The following is a 20,416-nucleotide window of genomic DNA, read 5'->3' on the forward strand; positions in this document are numbered from 1 at the left end:
TCCTTAAGTAATTTCTTATACTACATGTTGTTAATATGCCAACACACTTTGAAAAATGATTTGGGGGCAACACTGGGAGTCCCATATAGATTGCATTAAACCTGTTTGAGAACCCTATTATTGATAAAATGTTCTTGAAACATTCTGAAGGTGAATTCTGATAAAAATAAAGTCATCCTTATTGGTCTGAGTAAATATAGCAAAACGCATTTGCCCAATTGACTATAGGAAGATGCTGTGGAAAGTTCAGATCCTTGGCTTTCTACCTGGGAAAAATTGTTTCAGTCTTGCAAATAAATCATTATGCCAGAGGTATTTAGTGAGAGATGATCATGATATTTCTTTTGTTTGTGTTAAACTGATGTCATGTATTATTTGTCTGGGGGGGGGGTCTCCTGCCATTTCAGATCAACTCTCTCGCTTACACATGATATTGAAGCCATTTATGCTGAGGAGAATCAAGAAAGATGTGGAAAATGAATTGTCTGACAAGGTAAGGAAAGTCAATCTTGTGAGTTTAGGACTTAATAAACAACAACGTAAGATTCCAGGGTAAAAAAAAATTCCTTGGTAAAAGTTAAGTTGAAACGTAATTAGTTTGAGAGAAAACCTTTAAACTTGGGAGGGTCAATACAGACTTAAGATGAGTCAAATAATCAAGGCAAGTAATAGTTTTTTCTTTTTTGTTTTATACTTTTTATTATGGAGAATTTGAAATATTATAAAAGAAAGAATAGTATAATGAATGCTCCATATAGCCCAAATGATCAACCCATGACCATTCTTCACCCTTTTAGATTATTTTGAAGCAGATCTTGAATGTTTTTTGTTTCATTTATAAATATTTTCATATGTATCTCTAAAAGATTTGGTGTTTTTTAAAATATATAATCACGTATCATTATCATCTCTACAAAAAAAAGAAGTTACTTCATTGCAGTATCACATACCCAGTCAGTGCTTAGATATCCCCAGTTGTCTTTGTGTATGCTTCTTTCTTTCTTCCTTTCTCTTTTAAAGTGTTCACTTTTTGCGGTCGGGATCCAAACAAGGTTCATATGTAGTGTTTGGGTGATATGTCCCTTAAATATCTTTTAGTCCCACCCTTCTTTTTCCCTTTTGCAATTCTTTGTTGAGGAAACTGGGTGGTTTGTCCAGAGTTTTCCACATATCAAATTTTGTTCAGTGCATCATTGTGGTATTCTCTGACATGTTCCTCTGTCTCCTGTATTTCTGCAGACTGAGAGGTAGGTTTAGAAGTTTACTGTGCTTTGAGTTGTATTACTTTTTCTCATAAAGTCTATAATTATGGTTCATAAATATCTTTTTTGAATTTTTACCCGACCTCTGTAATTTTCTGTTATTGCTTGTGAATCCTCCCAATATTCTCCTTTCGTCTTTTTTTTGCCTCCCAGTACTTAACTCCTTTGGAGTATTTCCTACCTCACCTAGATTATACCTGTTTCTCACAGTTCTCCTGTCTATATAAAAGCCATCTTTCCAGGTGGCTTCCAGATAATGTCAGGTGGTTCTCACTGTCACTGCCAGAGGCTGGATCATTTTGAAATTTAGTAACTCTCATAGGATTGTGGTGGTGACATACACCTTCAAAGAGAGGGAAAGAAGTGTACCTTTGTTTTATTCCTTTAAAAAAAACTTTATGGCTGTTTTGTGAAACTGGTTGATTTTGCCTAAATAGAAGTATCACACAGATGTACCTGATAGAAAATACTTCATTAAAAAAAAAATAGATCTTTGAGGCTTTTATATCAGAAACAGCTTAAAAACAATAGCAGCATCATAATGTCTCTTATTTAGTGGTTATTAGTGAGGTGATGGAGAAGGCAGTGGCACCTCATTCTAGTACTCTTGCCTGGAAAATCCCATGGACAGAGGAGCCTGGTAGGCTGCAGTCCATGGGGTTGCTAAGAGTTGGACACTACTGAGCGACTTCATTTTCGCTTTTCACTTTCATGCATTGGAGAAGGAAACGGCAACCCACTCCAGTGTTCTTGCCTGGAGAATCCCAGGGACGAGGGAGCCTGGTGGGCTGCCGTCTATGGGGTTGCACAGTGTCAGACACGACTGAAGCGACTTAGCAGCAGCAGCAGCAGCGAGGTGATCAGAAGATGTGTGGTTGTTAACTACTGCGTGTATTATAAATTTCTTAAACATCAGCAATGTTTCTAATCTGTGAATTAAATAATATATATGTTATTGAACTATTACTGTCTGCGAGCAACTGATATGTAGAGAGATTCAGACTTCCCAGGGAGATGAATGTATAGATAGCTGGTACTGTATCATAGGATATATAGTGATGATCTATGTGAAGTATAATGGGAACACAGAAAGGGGATAGTTCTGTTAGGGAAGGTTAGAGAAGGCATCAAAGCAGAGGTGACATGTGAGCTAGATCTGAAATAATGAGTTGGCTTTTACTAGGAAATATGGTGGGAAATGGGTGCTAAGCAACAAGAATGAACAAAGGTAGGTCAGTATTCAAATAGGCAGCATGTGTGGCAAACATTATTCAGACTGTTGTTGCTGAGAAATACAGGAGAACATCATGAGATTGGGACAATATGGTAAGTTAGACTATGGGAGGCCTCTGCCTACAGGAGAATTTGTAATATTTTACCATAGGCAGTAACTTACATTGAAGATTTTCCAGCACTTGGGTACTTTAGAAGATTTGCATGGAAGGTTTCTTGGAACCAGGAGAGATTGGGGCAGGAAGCTCCCGTAGTAATAGCAGTCTAAGTTAGACATGGTGAGATTCTGTGGTATGTCAGGGTGGTTAGAGAAAAATATCCAGGTTGAGTTGAGGAACTTAGAAAATGATAGAACACGGGGTATGAAAGAGAAGAGATCGGAGCTGACTTTTTGACTTTTTGAAGTTTCTTTTTGGGCAACTTAGTAAATGACAGTGCTGTTAATCAAGTAAACTGTGAAAGAGAAATTTTTTTCTGATACATCAGAAATGCAATTGCTACAGACTGTTTGAGTGATACTATTTTAGTAGGTAGTTGGAAATATAGGGCTTAGGGATGTTTGGAAATATATTTTTGCAAGTTACTGTGATTGATGGTAGTTGGTGCTATTAGAAATGGGAAGAAGTTACCCATGGAAAGCATGTAGAGTGAGTGACAAGGGAAGAGGATCAAGAAAAGCTCATATTTTGGATAGTTAGCCACATCATAGGTTTATAGAGATACTGAGTTTCTTGAATTAGCCATATCACAAGTTTATAGAGATACTGAGTTTCTTGAGATATGTATACTGTTTTCTTTCCAATCATAATCTGCCTTGCATGAGTTTCCAACTTTATGGTAATACTGAGCTTTCTTACAAACTTTTTCAGAATATAAATGTTCTTATTGATTTTTAGATTGAGATTCTAATGTATTGCCAACTGACCAGCCGACAGAAACTGCTGTATCAGGCACTGAAGAACAAAATTTCCATTGAAGATTTATTACAGTCTTCTATGGGCTCTACCCAGCAAGCACAGACAACCACCAGCAGCCTCATGAATCTGGTCATGCAGTTTAGGAAGGTAAGAGCTTAGGTCAGTCGCCCTAGAGTTGTCTTTATTAACCCACTTCAAGGAAGAGGCTCTATCTAGCCTTGATGCCAAATAAACAAAGGTTGTTAAAGAATGAAAATGGGAATATATATATTCATAAAGGTAAGCCTGCAGGGTTTAGAATTCCCCCATTGCTTCATAGTGATGTCTGCACAGGACACTATTGTCTTATCATTTCCCTTTCTCTCAGGTATGTAATCACCCAGAATTATTTGAACGACAAGAAACTTGGTCTCCATTTCATATTTCCCTAAAGCCATACCAGATTTCAAAGTTTATCTACCGTCATGGACAGATCAGGGTCTTCAACCATTCACGAGACAGGTGAGCACATATTAATTAATATCTATTTGCTCTAAGAGTGCTTTTGTAATTTGGGGTTTTGTGGCTTAGTAGATAAACTTAATTGAGAATGAGTTCCACAACAGCGAAGTATTTAAGCAATGGGTGGACAACAGTTTGTTGAGGGATCATGTGATAGGGTCTGTGTACTATCAAGAGTTTAACTGGATGACCTGAAAGGCCCTAACTACTTGCAGTTCCCTTTCTGAATGAGGAATGTTCACCTGTGTGCAAACATGTACTTGTACCAACAGAGATCAACAAATATCTCTGCCTAAGTATTGAAATTGCTTTGTGGTGGCTTATTTCACACTTGGAATAGCACTTGTAGAAAAACTGATTCGATTTCAAATTTACTTTTTTCCCAGAATCAGCAGCGACAGATTTGGTTAAAAAAAAAAAAGAAGTGTTGTTAATGGTAATATGCTAGAAACCACTTCCATTCAGAAAATAGATGTGTAGGTCCATTCTGCACCTCTGCATGCAGAATCAGTCAGAAAATAATGATTTTATTTTGAAAATTAAACAATTGCTTTTGAATTTTTAAAACAAATTCTCAAAAGAGTCTTGTGTACACTTGCACTTGAGAACCATAGATTTATAAAGCTCTTTCTGTATAGAAACTGTATAAACAATATTATCAAAATAATCAACAACATCTAGCCTAACATTACTGAAACTGAGACAGATTTCTTGGGTTTAATTTTAGAATGCTTTGTGATAGCTCCAGGCTAATACTTTACATGGGCAAGGGGATTAACAGAACAGAGTTATAGTGGTTTTTGTTTAATATAGTGTATGGCAACTTGCAGTGCTGGAGTTGTTTCTGGAAATGTGAAATAAAATGAGACCGCTTTGAACTTGTATTATCATCTGCTACCTTTAGTAAATATTTAGTCATTTTATATGGTATCATTTTTGCCTGGCAACAAAATTCTCAAAGGTAGAAACAGTTTTAAACCTTCAAAGATTCTTTTAGTTTGGAGCCTTCAGTTTAGTTAACTTCCTGATACTTATATTTGGGTTTGGATTTATTTTGTTTTACTTACTTTACAGGTGGTTAAGGGTTCTTCTTTCTCCATTTGCACCAGACTATATCCAACAGTCTCTCTTTCACAGAAAAGGTAGGTGTTTTGGTCTTTGAGGAGGAAAGTATGCCAAGGATTTATCAGGATGTTCTTTGTTTTGCTGAGTTGGAACTAATAGTGGCTTTGCCTGAATGCTAGGCTTTTGTTTATAGTCTTGATAAGATTTAAGTAAGTTAGTTGTCCTTTATCTGTAGACGCTAGTAGGCTTTGTGGTTATAACAGAAAGCATAAAAAAAATTTTTTTTAATTTCTATCTGTTTCAGTTGACCTTCCATCTTTATTTTATATCTGTCTCTTTAAAATTTCTTACACCTTTGAATAAAGGTGTGATAGAGACAGTGCAGGCTCTTGTTAGTTTGATTCTTTAGGTCCCCTCTGCTTAGTCTAAGGAAAGGAAGCTGCTCAGCTTTGAGCATTGTCCAAAGTATTGAGGCAGAAGTTCAGAATTCTTCACCTCTGTGCTTTCCTTTTCTTTTCCTTTTCCTGGCACAATAAAAAGAGGAAGGCAGTTAGCCAAGGATCCGAAACCCCAGAGGTAACTGATGAGCCAACTCCACTCTGGCCCATATGTGTCATATCTTATACGTCTGCCTCTTTCACTTGTGATTGTGGTACAAAAATATGACACTCTGTCTTCTGTCAAAGTGGCTGTATTGGAACCTTTAGAATAGTTTTAAATTCTTAAGTCAAAATTCAGCAGTTCAGCAGGCTTTAGTTGAGTGTTGTCTCTTGTTTTCTGTTGGGTTTCACTTTGTTCTTTGAAATTCCAGGTGTTAATGAAGAAAGCTGTTTCTCTTTCCTTCGCTTTATTGATGTATCTCCAGCTGAAATGGCAAACCTCATGCTTCAGGGACTTTTAGCCAGGTGAGAAGTTTGTTCATTGTTTAATGAGAGAACAGTTGAGAATAAATAGGGGCAAATGTTGAATATTGTGAAATTAAATATTTAGTATTATATGATCTTACAAAGCCTCTCATTCTTTTTGTATTAAGAATTAAAGTTTTGTAAGGAAATCATAACTTTCTTTTGAAAATTTAATAATTGTACAATGCTTCATGCTGTACCTTAAATAAAAACTGTTTAGGTTCTTCTCCCAAATGCTACCAGAAGGTCTTCAAGTCTTAATTTCTAGGTGGAAATTTGTTTTATTTGTTTCTTCAGGGCAAATGATGGCTGATGATTCCTTTACTTAGTAGGGATTATAGCATAACCTGCCTTATGTATTCTGGGAAACTTAGTTCTCTGTTCTTATTCTTTGGAATAATGGCTTTTACTTAAATTTACTGCTTTGTATTATATTTATATAAAAAATAATGACCTCATTAGGAGAGGCTTATCTCCTTTATAAGAGGATGTTTTTATGAGAGGTTTTGCGATAAGAGTTGAATATTCCTTAACACTAAGAGGAGCTTTACGGAGGATTTTCATTTTCATAGTAGCAAATCCAATTCATGCCAAAGATAGAATTTATGGAACAAAAGTATGAAGCGACTTTGTTTGAAAGAACTGTGTCTAAAATGCCCAAGATTGACAGAAGAGACTGTTAATGAGAGACAAGGTTCCTTGCTGCTATGAACTACCCTCAAACCTCCATGGAGCACTGAATAAGCATGTCTGCTGTGGTTTGTTTCAGATGGTTAGCTCTTTTCCTGTCTCTGAAAGCCTCCTACAGGCTCCATCAGCTGCGCTCCTGGGGAGAGCCGGAAGGGGAGAGCCAGGAGAAATATCTGAGAAACAAGGATTTCCTTCTTGGGGTTAATTTTCCACTCTCCTTTCCCAGCCTTTCCAGCTGCCCTTTGTTAAAGGTAAGCAATTATTTCAGCATCAGTTATCTGTGTAGTACTCCCTTCCCTTTTCTTTCAGTCAATAAAAGTAATAAAGTAAAAGATGACCTGAGGCAGTCAAAAAAAGTTCCTATAGGAGTGAGAGCAGTGTATTGTTACAATTTATTACATATAACTTAATAGACATTTTATGTGTGTATACAGTATATGTGCATTTATATTTTAGTATATATGTTATATATAACTTTACTGGGAAGTACACATATTTTAAAGTACCCATTTAAAATATGTGAATTTACACTTGTGTATGCATTTGTGTAACAACTACCTAGATTAAGGTATAGAATATTTCCAGCACCCAGAAGTCTCTCATACTTTTCCCATTTGAAACCTCAAATTCAGAACAGACCACCAAAAAAAAGATACTCTTTTTTAATGCTGTTAAGTGGTCCATTGCCTGTTTCTAATCACAGTTTATTAGTCTAATGTTGGTGGATATTTAGGTTGGTTCCAGTTTGGGGCTATTATGGATAAAAGTGCTGTATATATTCGTGTACATGTCTTTTGATGAATGCAAGCACTAATTCCTTTGGCGTTTATATCCAGGAGTGGGATTGCTGTATCATCACACACATGTATGTTTAGATTTAGTACCCATTGCCAATGAGGGTGAAAGAGGAAAGTGGAAAAACTGGCTTAAAACTCAACATTCAAAAAACTCAGATCATGGCCTCCATCACTTCGTGGCAAATAAGTGGAAGCGGTGACAAATTTTATTTTCTTAGGCTCCAGAATCACTGTGGATGATGATTGCAGCCATGAAATTAAAACACTTAATCCTTGGAAAGAAAGCTGTGACAAACCTAGACAGTGTATTAAAAAGCCAAGATGTCACTTTGCCGGCAGAGGTTCTTATAGTCAAAGCTCTGGTTTTTCCAGTAGTCTTGTGAGAGTTGGACCATAAAGAAGGCTGAGCACCAAAGAATTGATGCTTTTGAAATATGGTCCTGGAGAAGATTCTTGAATCCCTTGGATTGCAAGGATATCAAACCAGTTATTCCTAAAGGAAATCAACTCTGAATATTCATGGAAGGACTGATGTTGAAGCTGAAGCTCCAGTTTTTGACCACCTGATGCAAAGAGCTGATTCATTGGAAGAGACCCTGAAGCTGGGAAAGATTGAAGGCAAAAGGAGAAGAGGGTAGCAGAGGATGAGATGGATGGATAACATCACCGACTCAGTGGACATGAATTTGAGCAAACTCAAGGAGATAGTGAAGGACAGGGAACCCGGGCATACTGAAGTCCATGGGGTCGTAAAGAGCCAGACACGACTTAGTGACTGAACAACAACCCATTGCCAGATATTTTTCCAAAATGGTATTACAAAGTTAAACTCCCACCAACAGTGTGAGAGATTTACTGTTCATCTTCCTTGCCTACTCCTGGTACTGTCTGTTCATTTTTTGACTTTGTGATTTTCAGTTTCATCTCCATGGAAAATAATGATGTTGAGCACTTTTTCATATAATTGTTCACCTTTATATAGTAGGTAAGGGGGAAAGTGATAGGTGATAGGTGCAGGTTCAGATCATGTGGGACCTTATAAGTGAATGACTAAGGATCTGTGTTTTATTCTGAATGAAATGGATAACACTGGAGAATTTTGAGAAGCGATATGTATGTTTATATTTTATAGTTCTTTAACTAGATTAAAAGTTTAAAAGGTAGAAATTTTCTTTGTATCCTCTAGAAAATGTAAGGGGTCCTCAGTCACACTGGTGACTGCTATAGAAGTAGGATGTTCTTTGGCTGCATCTGGTATTTGACCCCTGTCCACCGAAGAACCCATGTGGTTTCTTTTTCTTCTCTTTCCCATTTCTTTCTCAAGTGTTGCTCCATGTACTTTTATGGACTCTGAAGATAAGATCATTAATGCAGGAGGAGAATAGAATTGGGTTCCAATTCTGTTTGGAATGATATAGTCAGTGGTGGCGAGGTGACTTCCTTCTAGTAAATACTGCTATGTTTGGTAGACAGTTGCTTAACCTCTCTCTTATAGTCTGATTTCCTACATTTGATACTGTGTATTGCTAAAGATACAAATTTTTTTTACTAGTTTTATTTTTGTTACAGAAAGCGCCGTGGCCCCTGGGAGTTTGTTGTGCCCTGTTACGTCAGTGCTTCAGTCTTACCTAACACTGAAAGAGATGAATCAGTTATCTGTATTCTTCTGCTTTCTGAAAATAGAGTAGTGTGTTCAGAGCACCTGTTCTGTGCTGTCCTTCAATCAGTGAATTTCTTGAGAAATTTAGATGTGGGCAGCATGCTTTATGTGAGATTGGTTTTTCCGAAGTTAAATTCACTTCCATTTCTTATTCTTTACTTTTATTTCATGTTGTAAGCAGACATTTGCTTTTGTAGTAGCTTAGCATGTAGAACTGAGTTACTGAGCCACAGGTAGCTGAAAGCTAATCGTGGACATGTAGAGATGCTGTTCTGCTTTGGCTCTCATCCTTATCTCCAACATACATATGTTGAAATATCAACCAGGCAGTGTACCTTGCCAGAGTTGGTTGATATATCTTTTCTAAGAAATACTTGCTTTCAATTAAGTAGAAAGATCTTTACATGATATCTAGCCTTAAAGGTTACACTGGGTTCTGATTGAAGAATTATTTTGTTGAAGCTCTATGTGTAACAATTAATAAAGCCCGTTATAACTGTGGCTTTTTCAGTCTGGCCATGACTCACAAGAATATTTTATACTACCTATAGTTATGTAAGAATCAAGACTAGGTGAATAGAATCACCATGTAGAAAGATTCTGGATCATTCTGTGTAATAGTAAGGAAAGAAACTGACATTTTGGGACTGAGGAAGGGTCTTACTTTCTGAATGTGAAAGAGACCATCAGAAATTACTCAGAGAGCAGTACACATATTTCATTGCAGAGTTACTCTGACATGTAGTTTATGATCAACTACTACTGATGACTGTGTTAGTATATTTGGCATATACCTGTTATATTCCTCCTATTCAAAAATCATATAAAGTTAAGTAATTTTGGAAAAAAAAAAAAACCTAATTCAAACCTGAGCAGATAGTTTATTATGGAGAATCTCCCCCAAGAGTGGCTTTGCTAGAATATGCCTCTCACCACTGTCATGCTGCTTCTCACACTGATTTTTCCAAAGCAAGTTTTTCTTACTCAAGAAATATTTTTTTAGAGAACATGACATTGCCTGTTTTGCAAGAAGAGTAGAGAAGGAAATTTTGAATACTTAATTCTTTAAAACAGATTTCCAAAGTTTATTAGTTAAGAGTATAGAGTAAAAGCTAAAACTTAAGATGCATGATATTTTAGTGTACATACATATATGAAAAACACATTTCCTCTAATCCTGCCAATTTACAGTTTTTTACAAAAAAGTGAGTCTCTTTGGGGTGGGGGGAAGGTGACTTGTCAAGTATGGACAACAGTGGTGAGGCTTAAGTCTAATAATTGTCTGTCTTGATAATGTTTGGATTTGTTGATAGGATTTAAATACAAGGTCTTGGATTCTTTTCATTTATTTGTGGCTGCATCAGGTCTTAGTTGTCATACGTGGGATCTGTCGTCGTGATGCATGGACTTCTCTCTAGTTTTGGCTCGAGGGCTTAGTTGCCCCACAGCATGTGGGATCTTAGTTCCCCGACCAGGGATCAAGCCTGTGTCCCCTACATTGAAAGGTGGATTCTTCACCACCACCAGGGAAGTCCCCTGTCTTGAATTCTTTTTGTTTGTCGTTTGTGTGTGATAAATTCATCATGTATGTGCTTTGTGCCTTTTCCTGACGTGACTTGTTTGTTGTCATTGGGATCTACAAAAAAATTCCGGCATTATTAATACAATTTACAGATCTTCTGAAAGAGCCCTTTGCTTATACAGGGATGCTACTACTGTGGAATCAGAGAGAAAATTTTTATTTTCACAGGAAGCAAATTTATAACTGTGCTTACTAGTTTTAGCATGTGTCCTGAAAATATGACTTGAAAGGTATTTGCTGTCATTCCTATGATGAATTAGAACTTGAGGAAGGACAAGAAAAGTCTTGAAAGATTAGAAAAAGACTGACATATAATTGTGGGTCGTTAAAGCTTGAGAGGGCAGGAAGTACCCTAGTCAATGATTAAAGAGTTAAAATTTTTTTCCAATGATAATTAATTAATAACCATTTGAATTCATGAACCTAAGAAGTAGCTAAGTTGATCCTGAAAATATGACTGTTTGCTTTCCATTAGTAGATAACAGGCCCGGGTGATTAGAAAAACAGGAAGAAATAATGGGTATAATATTTTAAAAATTTTAGCCTTTCTCTTGTTGCCTTGGCTATCCTAGAGATATTAACATACATATAGGAAAATGCACAAGTCGTGTGACATTGTCTTGTCTGCTCATTCTAGTCCTTCTATGTGATAGTATCTCATTGTGGCTTTAAATTACATTTCCCTTGTGAATAATGATATTGAATACCTTTTCTGATGCTCATTGGCCATTTGGATAACCTCCTTTGTGAAATGCTTCTTCAAGACGCTTATTTTTCTTTGTTCTACCTATTACTTTTTCACTCTCAATACTGTCTTCTGTTGAATTGTTAGCATTTTTTGTATCTTGTGAAAGAAATCTTTGTCTTTATCGAGGTCATGAAGATTATTCTGTTTTTCTCCAAAAATTTTTTTGATTTACCGTTCAAATCTACAAGAAACTGAGTTTTTAGTATATGTTATGGGTTGTCATTTCTTTTTACTTATAGATATCCATATCCATTTGACCCAACTTCCTTTGTTGAAAAGACCATCCTTGTTGCACTACAGCTTCACTTTTGTCAAACGGGTGGCTGTATATGTGTAGGCTTGTTTCTCATCATGTTCTGTTCTATTAGTCCATTAGTCTATCCTTGACCAGTACCAATTATCTTAATAATTCTTGCTCCATGAAAAGACTTGAAACTGGTAGCACAGGTCCTCTGTCTTTGTTTTTCTTCAGTATTGCCTTTACTGTTCTTGGCCCTTTGCATTTTCATGTAAATTTAGAATCAGCTCATCTGTCTTGGTTTAAACTCTTTCCAGCAATACCACTAGCCTCATGTGTCTTGATTATGCCCCCCTGTTATTAAAACATTTTTATCCAGTACCTGTGTATTATTTCATTTAAAATGATACACAGATAACATATTAATATTATTTACATTGTGAAGCTTGCCGTAATTTCTCTGGAGACCACTGACCTAAACAGCAAAAGATGCCTAATTGAGTAAGAAATGTTAATAGAGGAGAGAACTGTTTACAGGAGAAAGTACTTCTTTTTTTGTTTCCCACACACTCTTTACCCTTTCTCTCCTGCTGTTTTTCACTTGCTTGATCCCAAGGGCCAATGAGATTGAGCATTCGAATGGGTCCATTATTTGTATGTGTATCAGAAGAGCTTGTTGATTGAAAGAATCTCCAGGGGTGGAATGTGATCTTGGCTTAAGGTTGGGTTTTTCTAATGCTCCTTCAGAGTAGCCTTCCCCCAATGGCAGTCTACTCCTACAAAGGGAAAGTACTATAATTAATGTGGTTTTTGAACCTGTCACGCATCACTGCCTATTGTGGGCGAGGTGTGTTAACAATCATAGTCTCTATCTTCTAGTTTGAAAAATCATTCATGCATATAGTAAAAAGACATGCACAAAATTAAAAGGACTCAAGATCAGCGTTGAAGACATAATTACACTGCCAAAATAATAGTAGATGACTAGTGGTAAAGTTCAGGATGGAAGATCACTTTAGGTTAAAACAGACAAAAAAAACTCTTTTATAGAAATGGTATTGTTTAAAATTGGATCTTGAGTGATAGGGACCTGGATAGGAGGAAGAATATTCCAAGTTAAAGATTTGAGCCAAAATAAAGAGCAGTGGTGAGAAAAAAGGCTGGATAAGTAAGTCACCTTTCTTCCAAAGGAATCTTTGAATGCCAGTCTGTTGGGATGTAGATGTTAAACCAGGAGTTTCAACCTTTTTTGGCTCACCTTCTCCAGTAGATGCTACAGTTGTAATCCTGGGGGGATAAAGTTTTGGTGGCTACTATCAAGCTTTGGGAGGGAATAATCTGGTAGTTGGTTTTAAGAAGGCTGTTAAATCATTCATCATTACAGCTCATCAGTGGAGATCTCTGCCACTGGTATTTGATGACTGATCTTAAGATTATGACAACAGGAAAGACTGGACATGGGGATCTGTGATGAGGAGAGTATTAAAGTTCCAGGTGAACACTTAAGAGTGAGATTAGGGGCTCTTTGATATTATGAGTACAGGTAGAATAGAGAAGGCCCAGTGGCAGGGATTTACAAGGAGAGAGATTCTGGTTAGGAAGTGGGTAATGAAGTAATACAATTAAAAAGAATAGGAAAACCTTTCAGGAGAGACTGTTGGGTTAAAGCTGAGGTTTGTAATAGAAAGGAGACTCAGATTTGAAGATGAAAAAGGAAGAAGGCAGTTAAAAGGGAAATCAAACATACAAGAAAGATGATTGATAAAGGATGCAAAAGTGATTAACTTTCCTTTTTACATGGTAGAGAGCCATTGTTCAGGTAGGTGCTCTTTAATTAATAGAAAGCTACTTCTCAAACACAAAGAATATTTTACAAGATCCAGAAAGACTGAAACCAAGCTGAACATTTTTTTTTAAAATGCTGTTAAATAATTCTGCCATTTTTGGTGGACTTCCCTATTGGTCCAGTGGTTATGAGTCCGCCTTCCAATGGAGGGGTGAATCCCTGGTTGGAACTATGATCCACATGGCAAGTGGTGTAGCCAAAAGGAAAAAAACAGCTCAGTTCTGTCTTTTTTTTTTTTTTTTTTTAATTTATTTGGCTGTGCCAGGTCAGAGTTGCAGCACTCGGGATCTTCGATCTTTGTTGCAGGTGTGGGATCCTTAGTTGCAGCATGTGAACTTTTTGCTGTGGCATGTGGGACCAAGTTCCTCACCAGAGATTGAACTCGGGCCCCCTGCATTGGGAGCTCAGAGTCTTAGCCACTGGACCACAGGGATGTTTTTTTTCCCCTTTGGAATTTTGTATGTTTTCTTATCTGAGAGAATGTCCTCCAACTTAAAATTAGAAGTATAATCTTCCTCTCTATTTAAAATAAAATTTTCTGAAGGGTTCTAACTTTCCTTGGATGTTGGGAAATACGGGTGGCATTGGTAACTTGTTTGGTCATGCATTGAGTTTATTGCACATTGGTTATTTTTGCCATGCATTTGAGCTGAGATCTAGAGACATTTCTTGGGAATAAGAAATATACCAGCAGCTGCTGCTGTTGCTGCTAAGTGGTTTCAGTTGTGTCCGACTCTGTGTGACCCCATAGATGGCAGCCCACCAGGCTCTCTCGTCCCTGGGATTCTCCAGGCAAGAATACTGGAGTGGGTTGCCATTTCCTTCTCCAGTGCATGAAAGTGAAAAGTGAAAGTGAAGTCACTCAGTCGTGTCCGACTCTTAGCGACCCCATGGAGTGCAGCCCACCAGGCTCCTCTGTCCTTGGGGTTTTCCAGGCAAGAGTACTGGAGTAGGGTACCATTGCCTTCTCCATATACCAGCAGAAAGAAGCTAATTTTTAGACATCTCAAAGAGTAATTGTAAAAAGGGTGTCAATTGTGGATATTACCCCTGTAGTATTAATAGTTATCTATACCTATAAAACAAATTACCCAAAAACGTAGCAGCGTAAAACAGTGAACATTTTTAATATCTCATAGTTTCTGTTGGTCATAAACTTGGGAGCAGCTTAGGTAGGTGGTTCCGACTCAGAAAATCTTCCGAAGTTGCAGTCAGGATATCAGCTAGGGTTGCAGTTACCCGAAAGATTGACTGGAGCCATAGTACCAGCTCACTTACGTGCCTGATACTTTGGTGCCCATTTTGGCTGGAGGATTCCGTTTCTTAAGATGTGGACTTCTCCATGGGGCTGCTTCAGTGTCCTCATGACATGGCAGCTGGCTTCCCCCAGAGTGAGCGATTCAGGAGAGAGAGTACGGAGGAGCCTCAGTGCCTTTTATATTAGTTACTTCATTACCAAGTTTGTTTTGGTATTCTCTGTTGTGAGATTTTGGCTTAGGTGATGGATGAGTTTTGACTGTGATACCATGAAAGTTCTTAAATTGGAAGGGATGCTGGCATCATCACTCCTTGCTCTCCGTGTTACCTGTCTGTTCAGTTTTGTTAGCTGCAGCAAATGTCAGCTGGGGAAACTGTTAATATGGTATAATATATGCCATTTATCTTCAGCCCAAAATTCATTGCTCATAAACCCTAACTCTTTGTGAACAATTTTTTTCATTGCAAGCTCTGTTCTTTTATCTTGCATTTTCATTTTATTTGCCTACTTAGTTCTGATTTTATAACTTTGATTATTTGGAAACATAATGCTGTAGAGATGCTATTTCTCCAGCTCCTTTGTTTTGCTTTTGGTTTCTTTTGTGATACTACAAAGTAGAGTGGCCTTGTTTTATATGCATAGTAAATGCAAATTTGTTTCAATGTTTTGATGGGAAAACATGAATCCTGATTCCATGTTCAAAATCAGTCTTAAAAGTTGGGGATTATTCTCAAGCAAACCTGAGAGAAGAGACAAAGGGAAATGCTAAAATTGAAAGTGAGTGCCAGGATACTTATACTATTCAAATAATAACTTTTTTATAATTTTTACTTTTGGCTGTACTGGGTCTTCATTGCTGTGCAGACTTTTCTCTAGTTGCAGAGAGTCGGGACTGCTCTCTAGTTAAGGTGCATAGACTTCTTGTCGCAGTGGCTTCTCTTATTGCAGAGCGCGGGCTCTAGGATGTCTGGACTTCAGTAGTTGTGGCTTCTAGGTTCTAGAGCACAGGCTCAGTAATTGTGGTGCACAGGCTTAGTAGCACCATGGCATGGGGGATCCTCCCGGATCAGGGGTCAAACCCTGTCTCCTGTATTAGCAGGCGGACTCTCCACCCCTGAGCCACCAAGGAAGCCCAGATAATAATTCTGAATAAAATTCCTTTGGAGCTATCAGATTAATTTTGAGTTAATTTTTTCCATATTCACTTTTATCCTCTTATTGCAGAAAACCCTTTATTTTGTTCTCTTCTGTGTCTTCATGTATTTTATGTTATAAATAGTAGCAGGTATTTTTCCAGCAGCCTGTCTCCTGAATACAGCTTCCTATCATCAGATCAAGGTGAACGCTTTTTTTTTATTTTTTTGAGGAGGAAGTTAATGAATGTTGACTTACCTACATGTTGTCATCTTTTTCTTGGTAGTCTATCTTTAAATAACATATTACCTAAGTTATATTAAGCAGTCTAGTCCAATCCTCCCATCTTTCTTGCCGCTTGTGGACGTGAATGAATTTTAACAGTGGGAAGCTCTTTTTTTCCCACTGAGTATACCTGTAAAACTCTTCTTCTTACCCAGCAGTGAATATTAAATTTGAATCCTGTGTTACAGAGTTCGAAGAAGTACCATTCTCATAATACTGGCTTTGGGGGAGTATACAGAAACATCAAGGAACTAAAAACTAGGCTAAGGACACAGATCAGATGACACTTAGTATTTTGAACAAAGTTAGGGCCTTTTAAAATCTCTTACTTGACATAAGTGCTTTTCTGATTATCCTTTTCTTGTTTGTTCTTTACCCTGCTTTACTGGTGATGAGTCCAAGAAGGAATAGTATTTAGCTCAAAACTTTTGAGAATTAATTCTCACCAGAGATCCTTTCTTGTACAGTTTTGCAAGGGTTAGAGTGCAAGTCTCATACACATGAATCTTTTTTTTTTTTTAATCTTATTTTGCTTTGAAAACTAAAGACAAAAACCAGAATCTGTAGGAAATATACCATTGAGCCATCTTTCAGGGAGGTGGAACAGATTTTATACTATATCCAGTTAAATAATATGTTAAAAATGGTAATTGGCAGAAAGGGTACAGCATCGATTTCATTTCCTATCCTAGTCTCTGAGAAGCTGTTGTCATGGTAATGGTCTGCTTAGGTATTATATGAGTTTACTGGCTCACTACAACTCTAGTGAGCCAGCTAACTCATAGACATTGAGGGCATTTCAGATTTTGCAGTTTAAAATATACAAAAGAATCTAAACATAAAGAGTTGTTTTGGGAGAAGTGGTGTTTTGTTTTGTTTTGTTTTGTTTTAATTTTAAACACTGTACTCTATTAAATGCTTGAATGGCTATTGATGAAGAATCTCCCAAACAGGAAGTTTCCAAAAACTCCTCTGCTAGATGTTAATTTGCAACTGCAGTATCTATATCATCATTTCCTGAAATCATGAGAGCTGCCAGCACCCTTGTGGAAAGCTCTGGAAAACCATTGTTTTCAGAGTTTTTCTGTATTTCCATCTGAGAAAATAGAATCCATGTAATCTTAGCAATTGGTCTGTAAACACTGTGCCCTTTCATTTTAAGTGAGACAATTTCTCTATATCTGAGTTTGATGTGTTCTTTAAGAGCAAAAGCAGAAAATTAATTTCTAAGTAATGAAGGCCTAACATTAGCGTAAGTACTCTTTTTAATTCTAAATAAGACATGGAAAACAAAATATGGCCCCTTGTTAAGTGGGCAAATCTGTATCTGAGGGGAAAATACAGATAACAGTGTGTTCTCTGCTACACTGTGGCACAAAGTATGCTGCTGTGGGGCCTATCATACTGCTTTGTGGTTTTCACTTGAGACTTGCATGGTGCCAGAAGACTCTAGCGAAGCCTGCCTTCACGTGTGTGCATATTATGGTGCTGGCAGCAGGACATACAGTTGCCAGTGCCTACGGAGTAATGAGATAGTCCAGGACACGAGGAAGGGACAACAGAAGAGCAAGACCTGTGACCACTTTATTACCAGGTCACATCTCTCATTGCATGGCGTTCTTTTTTCCTAATCTGTTTTAGGCCAAAATAGACTGAAAAAGTAATAAACCTTATTTTCTGTACCACCCACCCGTCCATATCCCACACAGTAGTGTCTAAGGTGTCCTTTTTTAAATCTGGGATCAGCTGTAGATCACCTTGATTTAGTGACTCCAAATGAGAATCCCATCTTAACCCAGCTGAGATAAGACAAATGAACACATCCTAATTTAGGAATGACGACCCTGGAAGTAAAGTTATCATTAGACTTTTTTCTAGTAAGATATCTCAAGCAAAATAGTGTGGTTAAGAGACTCCCTATAGTGACTGTTGTATCCCTTTCTTATTAATAGGTGTAGTGCTGAAGAGAAAATAATTGAAGGGAATAGTCATTCTTTTCATCTCTTACCTGTTATATTTGCCATTTAAGAATACTGAAAATGAGGTTGACTTTAAGAGATTCTTGACTGAGATTCTGTTTAGATACTGGTTAGTAAAGAGTTCAAAAGTCTTTAGGCCCGCCACTGCTGCCATCTCAGCCACCTGGGTGGTGGTGGACGCTGCAGCTAGCAGTCTTGAAATACTTCAGATGAGCAGCAGTTGCTAGGCTTATGTCATCTTCACCCCCGGAGGGGCAAGAACTGTTACTAATAGTCAGAAGTGAACTTCAAAAAAAAAAAACAAGAAAATTGGCTATATATACATGTGTGTATGTGTATATATATACATATATTTCTTTAACCTTCAACCTTATTGTGTCAACAATAAGGTTTTGTGGTTTTTTTTTTGTAATTGATCCTAGCTTGTCAGTATTCAATATTGAAAGAACAGGGTGACACCTGGTCTATTTATCTTCATAACGATCCTCAGGCATTCAGATGATAATGAAGATAAATATGTAGAAAGGTGGATAAACCTCAGTGCAGATGCTAGCCAACATAAAGAGAATACAAATATTATTGGAAAATGATATCAGAAGATTAACATTATTTCCTGGTTAATGATTGGACCTCAACATCTGGAGAAAATTAGCAAACTGGTCAAAACTACACGAGTCCAGCATTGTAATAAAGGGTTGTAAAGACTTCCTAACTGTATGATTAGATTTCACTAAAGGCATCCCAACCCTGCAGGAAGCAGTTGAAGCCTTTCAGTTTGTTCCTGACTGTTATTTAGAAGATGCTGATTGCTTCTTTAAAGTACATTATGATGCACCTGTCTTACTAGACACTTGAGATGGAGTCTTTCAAACTGTGATCCTGAAGAACCCATGTACTTTAGGAGAAGATACGTACAGAGTCTTTGAGGAGATTTGGTACTGGACACGTGGCACTGGAATTACAACTGTTTTTCTCGTGCAGTGGGTCCTGGTTACTGTTCTTCTTGCAGTTTTTTGTATTGTCTTCATTCATATGGTTATTTGTATACTGACTTGCCTTGAGAAACCAATAAGACAGATAAATGAAATAATCAAGAATGAAGATCCAAAGATAAAGTGTCTAACGCTGAGCTGAAGAAGGAACTGCATCTATAGTATACACTACTCTAATCCCACTGACTGCTTCTTTGTATGTGAACATTCCATACTTAAAAAGTCTTTCATATGAATGACTGCAAACTGAAGCTTTAAAGATCAGCTCTAAGTCTCTTAAAATGAATTCATACGGTAATGAAAGTGAAGGATTTAATTTTTTAAATGGTAGTTAGAGAAACTAAAGAGGCTGTTCCTTGCTCCTGACCACTTGTATTGATGTCTCCAAATAAATAGAACATCTAACGTTGCTAGAACTATACTACATTGTTAGTACAGGCATGTAATACTAAACTCATCTGCCTAAAAGAATTTGGCAGGGAATATTGTTGGTCATCATTTTTAACTCAAAATACGAGTTTGTATCAACAGTTTAACAATGAACCAATTTTTCCTTGAGATACACAAAATGTTGTTTTGTCTAATGAAAAATTTGCTGTAACTATTGATAATAAACGGTATTCACTTCCAGAAAAAGGTAGAATTAGAGATGACATTTACTTAAAGTACACTGATAAAAGCACATTTTTAAATTAGCATGAACCTTGACTGTGACTTTTTTTTGGTTTTGCTTACATTAAACAATTGTCAGTAGCACTAATTTGCATCTTTGTTTTGTAGTCTCTGGTTTTCAGCAGCCACTGTAAAGCAGTGAGTGGCTACTCAGACCAGGTCATCCATCAGCGGAGATCAGCTACCTCCTCGCTTCGTTGCTGCCTGCCCACTGAGCTGCCATCTTTTTTGTGTGTGGCCAGTCCACGAGTAAGTGCTTCAGTAGAGGAGCAATAAAATAGGTGGTGTTTAAAGAAATAAACTAGTTTTCAGGGGGTCCATGTCTTAACAAGAATGCTCAGTATTTAGAAAGAGGATCTGTGGTCCTAGCTTTCCTAAGACAGTATCCCTCACTTTGAATTGTGTTGGCTTGAGAACCGCTGTATGGCAGCTGGAAGCGGCTTCTTTCTCTGATGCTGCATCTGTGCAGTTCCTCTTATTTAGTCCAGGGTTCTAAACGACCATGGGAGCAGGCCATCTGTCAGGTGGGTTACCACCCAGTAGCAGGGACAGGGACAGTGGAATATTTGAAAAGGAGAGGGAGCCATTTGTCACCTGTGTTGAGGTTTTTGAAGGTTTTTCAGAGGCTGGGGCCAGATTGGGAGGGAGATTT

General features: G+C 37.4%; 1 protein-coding gene across 2 annotated transcripts in view; it reads left to right on the forward strand.

Annotated features, from left to right (window-relative positions):
* INO80 (INO80 complex ATPase subunit) overlaps positions 1-20,416 on the forward strand; it is a 121,221-nt gene that overhangs the window by 57,923 nt on the left and 42,882 nt on the right. For both annotated transcript variants that reach the window (XM_040226893.1, XM_040226894.1), the window contains exons 19-25: positions 408-493; positions 3,392-3,559; positions 3,780-3,913; positions 4,988-5,055; positions 5,790-5,883; positions 6,653-6,824; positions 19,873-20,013. In XM_040226893.1, the coding sequence (XP_040082827.1) occupies positions 408-493; positions 3,392-3,559; positions 3,780-3,913; positions 4,988-5,055; positions 5,790-5,883; positions 6,653-6,824; positions 19,873-20,013 (863 nt within the window). The remainder of the gene's footprint in view (positions 1-407; positions 494-3,391; positions 3,560-3,779; positions 3,914-4,987; positions 5,056-5,789; positions 5,884-6,652; positions 6,825-19,872; positions 20,014-20,416) is intronic.

This window comes from Oryx dammah, unplaced genomic scaffold (genome assembly GCF_014754425.2).
Source record: "Oryx dammah isolate SB20612 unplaced genomic scaffold, SCBI_Odam_1.1 HiC_scaffold_26, whole genome shotgun sequence".
In the NCBI taxonomy this organism is placed as follows: Eukaryota; Metazoa; Chordata; class Mammalia; order Artiodactyla; family Bovidae; genus Oryx; species Oryx dammah.